Below are 14,433 nucleotides of genomic sequence, written 5' to 3'. Positions count from 1 at the left end.
TAAAACTGAAGAAAAGACTTTTCAAGATCTTCTGTAAATGTAATTCTACAAAAATGCATATTCTAACTGAGGAAAAAGTTAGGACATCCTACCCCTTAATAGCTAATGTTACCCCCTTTGGCTGAAATAACTGTAGTGAGACGCTTCTTGTAGCCATCTACCAGTCTAAAATTGAGATTAAATATCTATATATCCGAAAATGTTACAAAAATACACAGGCTTTCATAGGGTGTTCTAACTTTTTCACATGACTGTATATGTTGTATACATTTACAGGACATATGTAAATGTCTACTAAAGTACATTTTCACCAAATACATTGATGAATAACGAAGCGTATATTCAGAACATATATAAAAGTTTACTACAGTACAGTTCACTAACCATATTGATGTCTAACAATGTTCATTTTCAGGACATATATAAATGTGTATAACTATGTACTCTTACTAATGTGCCCTGTGATATATCTCAGTGTGAAATGCTGTACAACTTCATATTACCTTGCTTGCCTATTAATATTTTAATTATATTCATGTGCTGTTATTAGAGAAAGCTGTCCCTGAAGGACATTGCTCTGATAATCTCGTCGTTCACTCTTTGGTTTCTCCAATCTAGGTTGGATCCCTCAATGCCTGTTTCTTTGGTCAGAGAGGAATGAAAGTGGATCTGTATGAATTTCGAAATGGCAAGTACCAAACACATATTTACTACTTAAGAATCAAAATGGAAAATGTTAAATTTGCCATTAAAGTGACTAAAATATCATTTTTGAGACAATGCTGATCAATGTTAAAATTCAGATCTGATCTGTCAGTTGCAGAAGATTGTTGTTGTTGTTGTTTTTTGTGCTAACTACAAATGCCAATATAATTTACCACGTGGTATATATATATATATATATATATTACCTAATTATGTATGCGAATGCAACACAACGGATGCGTACAAATATCGAACTACTTTTCTAGTAATTAGACACCCGAAGAAAGAGGTGATTTGTGTGTTATGACTTACAAAATGTTAAAGTTCTCTGATCATTTAAACTGTGATTGTTTTAAGTGACTGTTTATTGTTTGTTTGTTTTTTAATCAAATATCGGTAATGACGTTGGATCCGTTAAAGTCATCAGTTTGAATACATATTATATCTGTTTTGTGAAACTGTATGACATTAAAACACCCAAAAAGTAATGAACATAATTCGATGAAGTTTCGAACAAAAGTTATGTGTTTTTTAAGTCAAATGGTGAATTGAGGTGTGTGTGTTTTTATTGTGGTTAGCAATCAAAGCTAAAGCATGTGATTGTTAGGGTTACTGCAAACAGCTACCACTTCACGATATTTTTATGGAATAATCAGTGGTGTATCAATCACTGACTATAAATGTTTGGCAAACGTTGTGAATGATACGTTAAGTCGAAAATACAGCTTTAACGTTATGTTACAAGAGACATCTGTAGTCATAAATATAAGTTTACATATACATGATTTTGCAACGGATGGCATAAAAACATGATTTTTTTATGGAGAGAAAGTAAAGTTTCGAGGACTTTCCTAACAGTTACCACTGTAGAAAAATATAAACGTGTTTTAACCGAGTGTATTCATGGTTAACGTCCAATAGGTTGATCTATAGTTTCAACTCTTGAATCCCTTTTTATCAAAGGTAATTTTTCACGTTTAAATGACACTTTACACATGGAGTCGCAGGTGTGGTATAAGGGTAATGGTTCAATTCCATATTTGGTAATACAAGAGCAGCCCAACAGTTGACGGGGTTGTTGTTGAGTAGCAGCTTTTCCTCCGGTTAATCAGCTCAAAATTCAAAACAACTAGCGCACATAGTCCCGAGTAGTCTTACGTGAATATTCGAAAGCAAACAAACAACACTGAGGTGCTTCATGGTTAGGTATTAGTATCTGTTTTATTTAACTGTTGTTGTTTTTATCAATGTATAGGTTAAAAAGAAATGGTTAGGAATACTAGAATAAGAGCCATAGAATGCATCCTCAAGCTCGAGAAGGGAATATAAAAAAGTGAGAAATAGGTTAGTTTCAAGAGTAAGAAAAAGACTGGAGGAATTTCAAGTTGTAAACAAACCTGATGATAAATAAGAATAAAAATATGTTGGTACAAAGTTCGACGTATTTTCTTACACATTCCAAAGACAAAACATAGTGTAAAGTCGAACGATGATCGAGTTTATGTCTTTTTATAAACATTATAAACATTAAGGTGATAAAGGGCTGACTATGTGATTTGGTATTAATTGAATGTTTTCGTTCAGGATTGCACAGCCGTCAGCAAAAAAATAAAATTCAATTTCAGTATGCTTACTTTTTGAAAAAATATTTGTAAACTTTATATATCAAATGAATCTTTATCGTTCAAATAAATACGTTTTTTTACCTAGAGTTTTATCGAAAGGAGTGTTGAGGTTAACAAATCGATTTACTCACGTGGCCCATGCTGAACGTTGTATGAAGGTCATCCACTTTTTAGCCGTTTTTTTTTTGTTTGTTTGGGAATTTCGCACAAAGCTACTCGAGGGCTATCTGTGCTAGCCGTCCCTAATTTAGCAGTGTAAGACTAGAGGGAAGGCAGCTAGTCATCACCACCCACCGCCAACTCTTGGGCTACTCTTTACCAACGAATAGTGGGATTGACCGTCACATTATACACCCCCACGGCTGGGAGGGCGAGCATGTTTAGCGCGACGCGGGCGCGACCCTCGGATTACGAGTCGCACGCCTTACGCGCTAGGCCATGCCGGGCCCTTTTTAGCTGTACGAGGAAAATAAAACTTCATCTGTCTTCAGAGAAAAGGTGTTTTTACCCCAATTTTCTCCGTTTTAAATAAACTGAAATATGTATATCGTAAAGTTGATTTCAGAATTGTCTGTCCTAAATTTCTAACAGAATCACGTAAGGCAATTATTTGTTGGGAATGTAGGTTACAGTATTGCTCTCTGTAGAACTAACTGTGAGAGGATCACTTAACATAGGGTTCTTTCAACGGATGGACGATATTCGCTACAGGATCGTGTGGCATTAGTATATAATTACTTGTTTTAAAATTAATTTCGTAGATATTACTGTACGAATAACCACAGCCTACTGTAAAAGCTTGTAAGGCGTCATCCAGAAAAGCTGAAAACAAATACACGGTTTACGTTTGAAAGAAACAAATCACTAAAAACATGACATTTAATTAAGAGGGCCAATTATTTGCTCCGCTACTAAAATCTAAAGAGAAACTATAATGTTTACAGTTTACTCCACAATCAAAAAAATAATTTCAAGAATAGCCAGTCTGACGCTTTCTTTTATTGTACTTCGTCCTTTATTCACCAGCATATATTTTTATATGGCCCGGCACAGCCAAGTGGATAAGGCACTCGACTCGTAATCTGAGGGTCGTGGGTTTGAATCCTCGTCGCATCAAACATTCTTGCCCTTTCAGCCATGGAGGCGTCATAATCTGACAGTCAGTCCCACTATTCATTGGCAAAAGAGTAGCCCAAGAGTTGGCGGTGGGTGGTGATGACTAGCTGCATTCCCTCTAGTCTTAAACTGCTAAATTAGGGACGCCTAGCACAGATAGCCCTCGTGTAGCTTTGCGCGAAATTCAAAATAAACCAAACCTCAAGTGAAGTAATGGTCACAACATACTGCAGAGACGTCTCCAGAATTGCCGTTTAATGTAGAAAGGTGTCAAATCTGGCTTTGTAAGTCTAGAATTGCTTGATACAAGACAACATGCTGGTCAAGGTGTTCCAAAAACACAAAACGATATTATCTTTGTCCAAGAATCGCGAACAGGAAACTCCGTCAAACTTGAACATGTGGAAACCGTGTCTACGCTGATCACTCCACATCCACTATACGGTGTGATGAGTGTTTGTAAGATTACTTGTAAAAGATATGAGAAACACTTTATGTTCACTCAAAATAAGTTTTGTTTGCATGTTGTCCAAAATTTAGCATTAGGTCAGCTCTGAAACAAAGTTTAATGTGCTTCGATCCCCTTGGTCCGTTCGGACCCAAAGCACATTTTAGTACAATTTGGTGTTTGTTTTTACATATTAAAAAGATCTGTTTCTTCATTCAGTATTTTATTAGTTTTAATTACAAGATGTTGAATAGAGAAGAAGTGGTGCTATGTTATCAAAATATCCCAATGATGACAATTTTTTGTCTAAATATGAGAAAAGGAATACAAGTAAATTTCACATTTTTAATAATAATCACATACTATATTCTTATGGTTTTCTTACAGCTTATCTACACAATGCTATGAGAAGTCAATATGCTAACTTTTCAATATCTAAACCATAACTTTGACATTATGGTCATTAAATATATGCAGGGTCCTTATAGACCCCTGGTGTACTGAAAGGTGGATATTTTAACGTGTATTCATGAAGTTTAATTTAATATTATAATATTATACACACATTATATTTCCCATGCTATCTTTAAGAGTTTGATGTACTTTTGTTCAATGTTAACTTTTTTTTTAATGCAACAATAATTGTATGTCTTGACGATAGTTTAATAAACTATACATGTTGGATAGACAGACAGTTTCTTCGTCTTGCGTTTTACATTAGTAAGTTTATATAAAAAACGAGTAAGGTTAATATTAGCACTTTGGCTTCGTTATTTCCAGATATTCGTCGTATGGAGCATGTCCCAGGAAAAAGTATCAACTTAGCTTTATCAGTGAGAGGGCGCTCTTCATTGAAAGCTGTAGGATTAGAGAACGAGATTATTGTAAGACATGCGATACCAATGTATGCTAGGCTGATTCACGATAGAGATGGCTCGCGAAGAGCGATTCCTTACGGAAAGAGCGACCAGGTGAGCTCGTGATACAGAAATCTACACTTCTTTTAAAGGTGTTTCGTTCATCGAGGAAGTACAAATATAACTTCCTTGACCTCTGGTGGAAATATTGTGTACTTCTTATTAGGTTTCTGATATTGATACTTATATTAAATTTCATATAATTGGCTTCTTTCCTTTCATATAATTGATCGCAGTTAAACGGGCATTTTATCTGTTTTTTTATTTTTGTTTCTTTGTTTGTTTCTCTCTCTTTGCCCAAGGTAAATGGCCAACATTAAATGATAATACACAAAGAACATTATCATTTTGAAACTTTTAATACACATTAAATATTAATCTAACTATAGAATCTGAAAGCATGAGATATATATACCTATACACTTGTATATGTATACTAGTCTACAAATTAATATATCCAATAAACTAATGCTTCGCAATCGTTTTCATTTCGATCTGCTTTTGTTAGAACGTATATTCAACTATTTCAATCCACGGAGTAACTAGAAATTACAAGAGAAATTGCATCTTTCTTAAAACGCTAAGACGACAATACGTTTAAAACACCCAATCACAAAACTCGTAGTATATTTGATACTGAGATCAGGCGTTGCCTTGAGCTAACATGACTCAACTATGATTCTGAGAATTCACAATTCATACAAACGCACTCTAGTTTGAAGCCATGTTTAAGGACGAACGAGTATCAGCCAAAAAGCACTATTAAGTCAGATGAGAGTAGCTCAAGTGCTGGTGACGAGTGTTGTAGACTATTTGCTTTCCCTTTTGTGTCTAGTCTATCAGTTTGAAAGTAGGAATGGCTATTGGCGGATTGCACTTGTGTAGCTGCACTCAAAACCTCAAACGAACAATAAAAATAAAGCATTCTTACTGAAGCATATTCTGGAACCAGGAAGGAAAATAGTAATAAGTAATATATCTAATACTATAAGTAACTAAAATACGTATTGAACTAGTGATGGTGTAAATTATTATAAATCACAGATGCGCATACAATTTTATGTATTGCTTGGTATGTGAGAAGTTGCAGTTAGATATATACAGAACAATAGTACAGTTTATATGAAATATAACCATTTTAGTGTCTGCTCTAGTTCTACCCGGTTAAACCCACAATAGACTTGAGACAGGTTAGAAATGGAACAAACTAATCTTCCTTAGGGGCGTTGATCAGTCAATTTTTCCTGAAGAAATACTTTCCACACTCACGAAGATAGTGAACTTTGCCATCCATGCTGTCCACCGCATCCGTTCAAGTACCACAGGGCTACCAGGTACCTTTGTAAAGGTTGTCGCCCCTCTTAAACCCACCGCAGAACACCTACTAACCTATGGTTTCTTTTACTGTTTCTTTCATTTAATAACACTTGATTTTTATTTTCCTCTTTCAGATTTTTCAAACACCGTCGGAACAATTTTATTTGCTGCCCTAGCAGTTTCCCCTCACCTCTACAGCTAAATTCTACTTTGAACCTTGAATCCCCTGACCCCAGATCTGAAAAAAGAACCGTTCTGCGAGTTAAAAATTAAATAATTAAGTTTAACTATTTGAACCAAATTATTGCTAGACTCTAGACAATACCTAACAAGGTAATCCATTTTAATTATAAATACACAAAATATTGTGTTAAAACAATTTTAATTTTACTAAACATTTTCTATTTTCCATATTGTTGCTTAATATTCACCATCATTATCGAGGTAGGTATTCTGGTGGCCAGAAATTCTGATTTCTCTTCGCCCATTCTAGGCTTATTGATTTCCTGGTTATATTTGGATTTGCATGAAGCTGTTTAAACAGCTGTCTGAAAGTGATTAATAGTTTAATGGTTTGTCTCCACGGGCGGTAAGGGAAAGCTGCAAAGATGACCCGAAAGGTTCTTTCACTTGTAATGAAACCACACGTCTAGTCCATCAAAACTTATCAACGCACAGAAGGGGAGATGCTAACACGTGCCAGTCAACCGGGAGAGCCAGACGACCCGTAAGGCACCAAAACGGATAGATTTATTTATAACAGTTAACAAATACAGAAATATACAATCTCCACAAATATACTGGTTGGATAATTAACGTGATGATAAAAAGGTAACAGAAGAGATAAATACATTGGACATTACTGTAATAATCACAACAGCTAAGCACATTAATACACCAGAAACAAAGTACATGAACACGTTTAAAGTTTTGTCCTGACCCTGACCTGTTCGGAAACCTGAAAAGGTTGCAGATAACCACAAAGGTACTCTATCGGCTATTTGTATCGAAACTCGGTTTCTAGCGTTGTAAGCCCGCAGACATGCCGCTGTACCACTAGTTTAAACGTGAATACTGAGGGTGGCTGATTACGTCACTGAGTGTTTGAGTTATTTTGTAGCGGCTGACGTACGTTACTAAGTGTTTGAGTTATTTTGTAGGGAAATACGTGTTTATAACACGGTTCTGGTGTTTTAGCTAATTTCTTAATACTGCTAACTAAATAGGGGGCTACAATATTTGTGTTTTTCTAGTAATAGGCCGTAGTTATATCTAAATCATTTCAGGTGTTTTTAGTATGATGAATAAGTATTTGATGTATGCTTCTGAGCATTGCCTACTCTTTTCTCAGAGTAGTACAAACCGAAATACTTCCCAAGTTTTTATTTATGGCGACCAATTTTTAAGAACGGAAGAATAAGCTAAGAAAAATTAACATAAGATTTGAGGAACGTCAGGGAAGTCAAAAGTACTTTGAAATATCTAAGATGTGATAAATGCTTGTATTTGCGTCGTATGTATGTATGTTTATGATAACGGAAACTATTTATATCCTATAACGACTGTGTTAAGTACATGATCTATACAGAGTCAATAACCACACCGAAGTAAATTATTGACTTGGCGTAATGTACGTTAAGTTTAATAAAATGGTAACTTCAACGCAAAGCTGAGCACTCCACCTTTCAGAGTATATAAGGCAAGGGTAAAGAAAGTTACGCATATTCCGTAACTGTTATATTCATTTATAAGATTACTTTTCATAATATCTTTATTGAGGATTATACGAGAAGCGGAATATAGTACATTTAAGCTGAAAAAATTGTAGTTAGCATAAAATAAAGCACCGTGTGCGGATTATCCAAATCCACTATAGTATACATATTGCGAGGCAAGCACCCTAATCACCTTGCCATGCCAAACCCGTGTAGAAAGTCTCTACAATAAAAAATCCTGTTGATTGTCGAAATAAAACATTAAATAACAGAATATCTGGCCATTTATCTGCAGAAAACATTCTCGATAAAAGAAATGTTGGTAAAACAATATGATACCTCAATCAATTGATGTAGGTAGCAAAACTCCGCAATAGTCGTAGAAGGTAAAAACCATAGGCAGTTGATCTCTCGGGAGAATCTTAAAAAATGAGCCACATTATAAGTCCTAGAAGAGGAAATCCTAGGAGGTTTATGCCTGAAAAACTCCACAATCAATATAATATGCAGAATGGAGCATTATAAGCTTGTGGAATAAACAGAAGATAAATTAGCCGAACAGTTCATACCAAAAGAAAGTCTACATCAAATAAACTGTAGTGAGTTATAAAAAACGAAAATAACCTAATGAGGATAATTTCTGTACGAACAGTCGACTTGTGTTGGTGCAGTGTGATAGGTGTGTTCGCTTTAGGATTTCCTACAAAGCCACACAAATGCTACCTGCGTTTGTGTGTGTGTGTGTTTGTAGTTGAGTATAAAGCTACAAAATACACTATATGTGTTGTGCCCATCACGGCTATCGAAACCCAGTGTTTAATGATTTAATTCTTCGAACTTGCTGCTAAGCCACTGGCGATTGGGAATAATTTTGAGTTTCTAGTCTGGAATAACGCTCACCAACTCTTTGGTTACTATTAACTGATCGAATGGTAGGATTTCACCGTTATTGTCATAGGAGACTGACGGCCCGAAGGTACTAAGCGCTAGCGTTCAACTAACGCCCCGTCCAAAGTATGTTTGTTTATGGGCTGTTCAGTGTGAATCCATTCAGTTGAAAACATACCATATGAACTGTTATAGTATGCTACATACAATATGAATAACCACGTGTATGTTTGTATTTATTCATACGAACTTGAGCAACAGAGACTTAGTTGTTCTTATATAAATGCTATTTTTGTAGTCCAATATATTTATATATATGTTTAAGTGTATTATAATGATTCTTTTCATATAATTTGTAATAGTAAACAATTGTGATATTACTGACCTATTTCATTTTTCATATATTTGTAGTGCATATTTTCAGTTGGACGTCGGTTTTTGAATGAAGTTTTATTATCAGGTAAGTTCATTCAACTAAGTTTCTTTATTTTTGAGAAAAAGTATTTATTCAAAGACTTCTAATGGCATAGAATTTATAAACTATTTTAAAGTTTTATTGAAGTAACTGGAAATTCATAAAGTCGTGGTGAGGATAGTAATTTTTACTGGTTTAGTATGATACTTACAAATGAATGACATGTTACTTTTGTCCAATAATCTACACTGAGGATATATATCATTATAATATTCGACACAATACCTATCCAGATACAAAAGTTTGTTTGTTTTTTTCGCTTTTTTTTTTTTTTTTGTAATTTCGCGCAAAGCTGCACGAGAGCTATCTGCACTAGCCGTTACGGTTAAAGTAACAACAAAAATATTTACTTCGAACGTTTCTGAATTGTTTCAAATTTCATCACCAACGTGAAAACCTCAAAGTTAATTTACAACATTCTAACTACAAAAAAACAAACAAAACGCAAAGAGAAGATAGAGACAGAAGTTTAGAAAAAACACACGTTTAAAATTAAGTATAAAGGAAAGTGCAATGAAACGTGTGTCAAACACGTTTAATAATTTTACTAAGAGAAAACATTATAAAGAAAGGTAATGTTACAGGTTTCATTTCTTTTCACCTGAGGAAAAATTGAAAATATAATCTGCTTAAAACACATCAGCTAAGCTTGAGTCAGCAAACAAAAGAAATGCAGTCAGAGATATTCATTAGTTTGTATATAACATCTATGGAATGTTTTAACATGCCATTTAGTAATCCAAATGAATTCAGGTGCACGAATAATGTTATAACATTGTGCCAAATTTATCATTCTGTTTTGTACAGTGGACCAACTCTGTGATGGTACAGTTTGTGATTTATTTTCACCTAAGGTAAACTGAAATTAAATGGACTTAAAAACGCCGTAAATGATATAGAGATTGGTAGGTGGTTGGAATTTTATGGCGTAAAGCACCAGGGATATCAGCACCCATTATAAAGAAGGGATAAACGTAACTATAAACTATTGCATCTTTGATTAGAAGTTTGGGCGAAATGTCAAATATCATGAATTTGCATAACTTTCGTCCAAGGTACAGGTACCCCAGCTAGTCAGTGTAACTAAGGATACCACATATTCTAATTACCCTTTGAGAATGAATAGATTTGAAACAACTTGCTAATTTATTCATTCTTGTGTTTGATGTTATTTGCTTAATATGTAATTTTTTTCTTGTTCGCCATTTTCTAGTTTGATGCTTAAAGGTTTCATTTTATCATATAGCTGCTGAAAAACATTCGAACGTCAACATTCATTTCAGTCACAAACTCGTTACCTGTGATCCGGAGACTGGGTCGATGACATTTGAAAGGTAAAATAACACATTTATGCATAAAATTTAGTGCACGAAGCGAGAGCAAGAGAATATAAAAAGATATACAAAGAAATAAACTATAAGAATAATCTCTAACTTATTTTTCCATTTTTATTAAAAGAACGGAAACAAACATTTGAAAACACTTTAGACCTGACACAGAAATCGTTGTAAGTCAGTCTCGGTCTCTTTATAATGGTTATTAGAAAAAAAACTTTACCCGTTTTTTTCTCTCATTCACTGCTTTATATCTATGTTCTATATGTTCATAATGTTTCCAGAAACTGATGAATTGATTTCGGCCATCTTTTTTTTCAAATCAGGAAGCCTATGATAAGCCGTGCGTTGTTAAATTCACGATAAAATATCGTTATTCCCAATACTTTTATAATATTCTTCAAGTTACTCGTTTGCTTAGTGACATTTTTAAAGGTATGTACTTCAGTACCAACAAACTACTGCGATTTTAAATTCAGATAATCGACTGCATCATTTATTTTTTTATGACTTTTGTTATCAGTTTTCGTAGTTACTGATAAACTTTCCTTTCAGGTATAAAAATAAAGAAATTGTAACTGCTCAAGCCAACCTTATCGTTGGTTGTGACGGTGCCTTTTCTGCTGTTCGACGACAGATGCTGAAACGACCTCGTTTCAACTACTCACAAACATACATTCCTCATGGGTACATGGAGCTAACGATACCCGCGACACCGGACGGACAGGTATGTATTCAGTGCTCAGGTACGGTTATTTTCTAGGTTACAAGAAACTGACGTACCCTATATCTGATGAAAAGATACGTACTTACACAGTTAGGAGTGATTAAAAACAATGTTAGAATAATATGACGTAATCTGTATCTCACTCACCAGCATCTTTCCACGTGGTCATGTGTCTTTATGTATACAAGGTTAGAATAATTTGAAATACCCAATATTACACGAACCATAATGTTTATATTCAGTGTTAGAATATTCTGTCATACCCTATATTAAACAAACCACCATTATCAAGTATGTTTATATATAAGATTAGAATAACTTAAACGGGCCAGCATGTTTCTACGTTATCAGGAATGTTTGTATACAGGTTTAGAATAATCTGACATACCATAACTTAAGCTGATCAGCGTGTTTCCACATGGTCAGGCATGTTTATAAACAAGGTTAGAATAATCAGACATGCCCTACCTTAAACTGACCAGCATATTTCCACATGGTGAAGTGTGTTGTTTTTTCTCATGCCAGCCAACATCTAATGCACACCTTTTCTTATCACAGTTTTCTCTATACGTTTTAGTCACCACTGAACACACTTAATGAAGCTCTTATCACTCATCGTATAATATACATTAATTTGTCTTGTCAGTCACCATACAATACACATGTAATGATTTGTCTTGTCAGTAACCGTATAATACACATGTAATGATTTGTCTTGTCAGTCACCGCATAATATTCATGCAATGATTTGTCTTGTCTGTCACCGTATAATACACATTTATTAATCTGTTTAGCCAGTCATCAGTCAAACTTGTGTGAAGACATAAAATCGGGAAATATTAATAATTTGTGTTTGCCGTTGGGCCAGAAAAATGAAACTGAAAGAATAGTTTATATAAAAGCATCGAGCAGAGAAAACGTGTTTAAAATTATTTGTTTATTTGTTGATGTAAAACCGTTTTTTAAGTAAAATTAGTCACTAGGTGCTTAGTTACCTGCTGGTACAGCGGTAAGCCTACGGATTTCCAACCTTAAGATCAGGGGTTTGATCCCCCTCGGTGGACTCAGCAGATAGCTCAATGTGGCTTTGCTATAAGAAAACACATACATATACACTAGGTGCATATTGCTTAGTATGCATATGAAAGTAATGCAGTTCTTTAAAACAGTCAATATAGCTCAAACTATAAATAGATCTACATTATTTTTACAGTTTGCCATGGAAGTAAATTATCTCCACATTTGGCCTCGAGATTCTTTCATGATGATAGCATTGCCTAATCAAGACAAGTCTTACACAGTTACCTTATTTATGCCCTTTGAAAACTTTGAGAATCTCACAACTCCAGAAGAGCTTTTGGACTTCTTTTTTGAAAACTTTCCGGATGCCGTTCCACTTATTGGGAAGTAAGAAATGTCACTTCCAAGTTTCATTTTTATCATTGTTTTTTTAATTTTTTTTATTATGATAAACATTTTGTAAAGCATCTAACAGTCTGTTAGAGAAAAAAAAAAACATTATTAAACAGAATGAGACAGAATACTGAAGTCTGTTTGGAATGTATTTAGAATTACAACGAGATAACAAAGCCTGATTTTTCCAGAAAAAATCTGATAGAAGACTATTTCCGATTGAAACCGGCACATTTAATATCTGTCAAGGTACGTATAAGTGGTAAAAGTAGTTTAGTTCTATTGCACTTTAAAATGAGATAAAGGCCACATTCAGTTACTTCTAAGTATTATAAACGTAACGTCGTTGTAATCTAGATAATCTCAGTTACTAGGAGAAGTTTCAAATTAAACATTCGTATAAAATCAGTTCTCAATACCTAAAAATATTTTTGTACCAGCCAGTTAATAAAACGTGTCCTCAATGGATTTATGCACCTGTCTAGATTAAATTTATGTAATTTAGCAATTTTTTATTCAAATATATAAGTGGGTATATATTCTGGTGGCATTTCATTTAATTCTTAGTATGAGTAGCACATTGCTCAAAGTCGTTTTCCTCTTGCACAAAGACCACGTGTTTTTATTTGTTTAGATGTAGAACAGAATTAGACATTATTATAGCAGTAAACAGCGTTCCAAAATAAGCGCGACTCGTCTTTAATGTGACACATAGAAAAGTGATTTATCGAAAGATTTCAGTATCAGCAGATATCGGTACAGAAAAGTAATTTACCTAAAGATTTCAGTATCAGCAGATATCGGTATAGAAAAGTGATTTACCTAAAGATTTCAGTATCAGCAGATATCGGTATAGAAAAGTGATTTACCGAAAGATTTCAGTATCAGCAGATATCGGTATAGAAAAGTGATTTACCGAAAGATTTCAGTGTTAGCAGATATCGGTATAGAAAAGTGATTTACCGAAAGATTTCAGTGTCAGCAGATATCGGTATAAATTCTACATATGGTGGCATCAGGTATAAAATATTCTTATTCATTCACTTTCCATATCATGCTTTTAGAATATTCATACGAGGTCTGTTCAAAAAATACGCGGACTGTTTGAATTGCGCGGCTCCAGTTGGTTCCAGGGGAATCCGCTTGGTGTCGCTAGGTTCGCACAGATCAGCTGATTACGACGCCATTTCCCGATTGCAGATATCTTCATTTGTGTATTAGCTACGCGGTTTTAAGTGAAGTGCGATTTTTTCATTTGGCGGATTTCAGAATGAATGACCTGAAGGAGCAACGACTTGCTGTGAGATTTTGTGTTAAACTTGGAAAATCTGCGACTAAAACTTTTGCTATGCTTAACACGGCTTACGGTGATGTTGCTATGAAGCGTACGGCATGTTTCAAGTGGCATGAACATTTTAAGGATGGTCGACAGTCCATTGAAGATGATGAGCATCCTAGACGTCCTTCCACGTCAACTGACGACCCACACGTCGACAAAATCAACACCCTGGTGCGGGCAAATCGACGTCTGACTGTCAGGGAGCTTGCTGAAGAGTGTGGGATATCAGTTGAATCTTGTTACGAGATTTTGACCGAAAAATTGAAGATGCACCGCGTTGCTGCGAAATGTGTGCCTCAGAACTCGTGAGTTTTTGGCCAAACACTCGATCACTGTTCTTCCCCACCCCCAACCCCCTACTCACCTGACCTTGCTCCTTGCGATTTTTTCTTGTTCCCCAAACTCAAAAGACCC

At 34.8% G+C, this 14,433-nt stretch overlaps 1 protein-coding gene across 4 annotated transcripts in view; it reads left to right on the top strand.

Moving 5' to 3' along the window:
- Window positions 1–14,433, top strand: part of cn (Kynurenine 3-monooxygenase cn) — a 38,372-nt gene that overhangs the window by 15,430 nt on the left and 8,509 nt on the right. For all 4 annotated transcript variants that reach the window (XR_013029254.1, XR_013029250.1, XM_076505819.1 and 1 more), the window contains exons 4-10: window positions 619–688; window positions 4,675–4,865; window positions 9,143–9,191; window positions 10,453–10,540; window positions 11,096–11,267; window positions 12,481–12,674; window positions 12,872–12,929. Coding sequence is in view for 2 of the 4 variants with exons in the window: in XM_076505819.1 (XP_076361934.1) it covers window positions 619–688; window positions 4,675–4,865; window positions 9,143–9,191; window positions 10,453–10,540; window positions 11,096–11,267; window positions 12,481–12,674; window positions 12,872–12,929 (822 nt within the window). In the remaining 2 variants the exon portion in view is untranslated. The remainder of the gene's footprint in view (window positions 1–618; window positions 689–4,674; window positions 4,866–9,142; window positions 9,192–10,452; window positions 10,541–11,095; window positions 11,268–12,480; window positions 12,675–12,871; window positions 12,930–14,433) is intronic.

This window comes from Tachypleus tridentatus, chromosome 1, assembly GCF_004210375.1.
Source record: "Tachypleus tridentatus isolate NWPU-2018 chromosome 1, ASM421037v1, whole genome shotgun sequence".
Lineage (NCBI taxonomy): Eukaryota > Metazoa > Arthropoda > Merostomata > Xiphosura > Limulidae > Tachypleus > Tachypleus tridentatus.
This window is presented reverse-complemented; position numbering and strand designations above follow the sequence as displayed.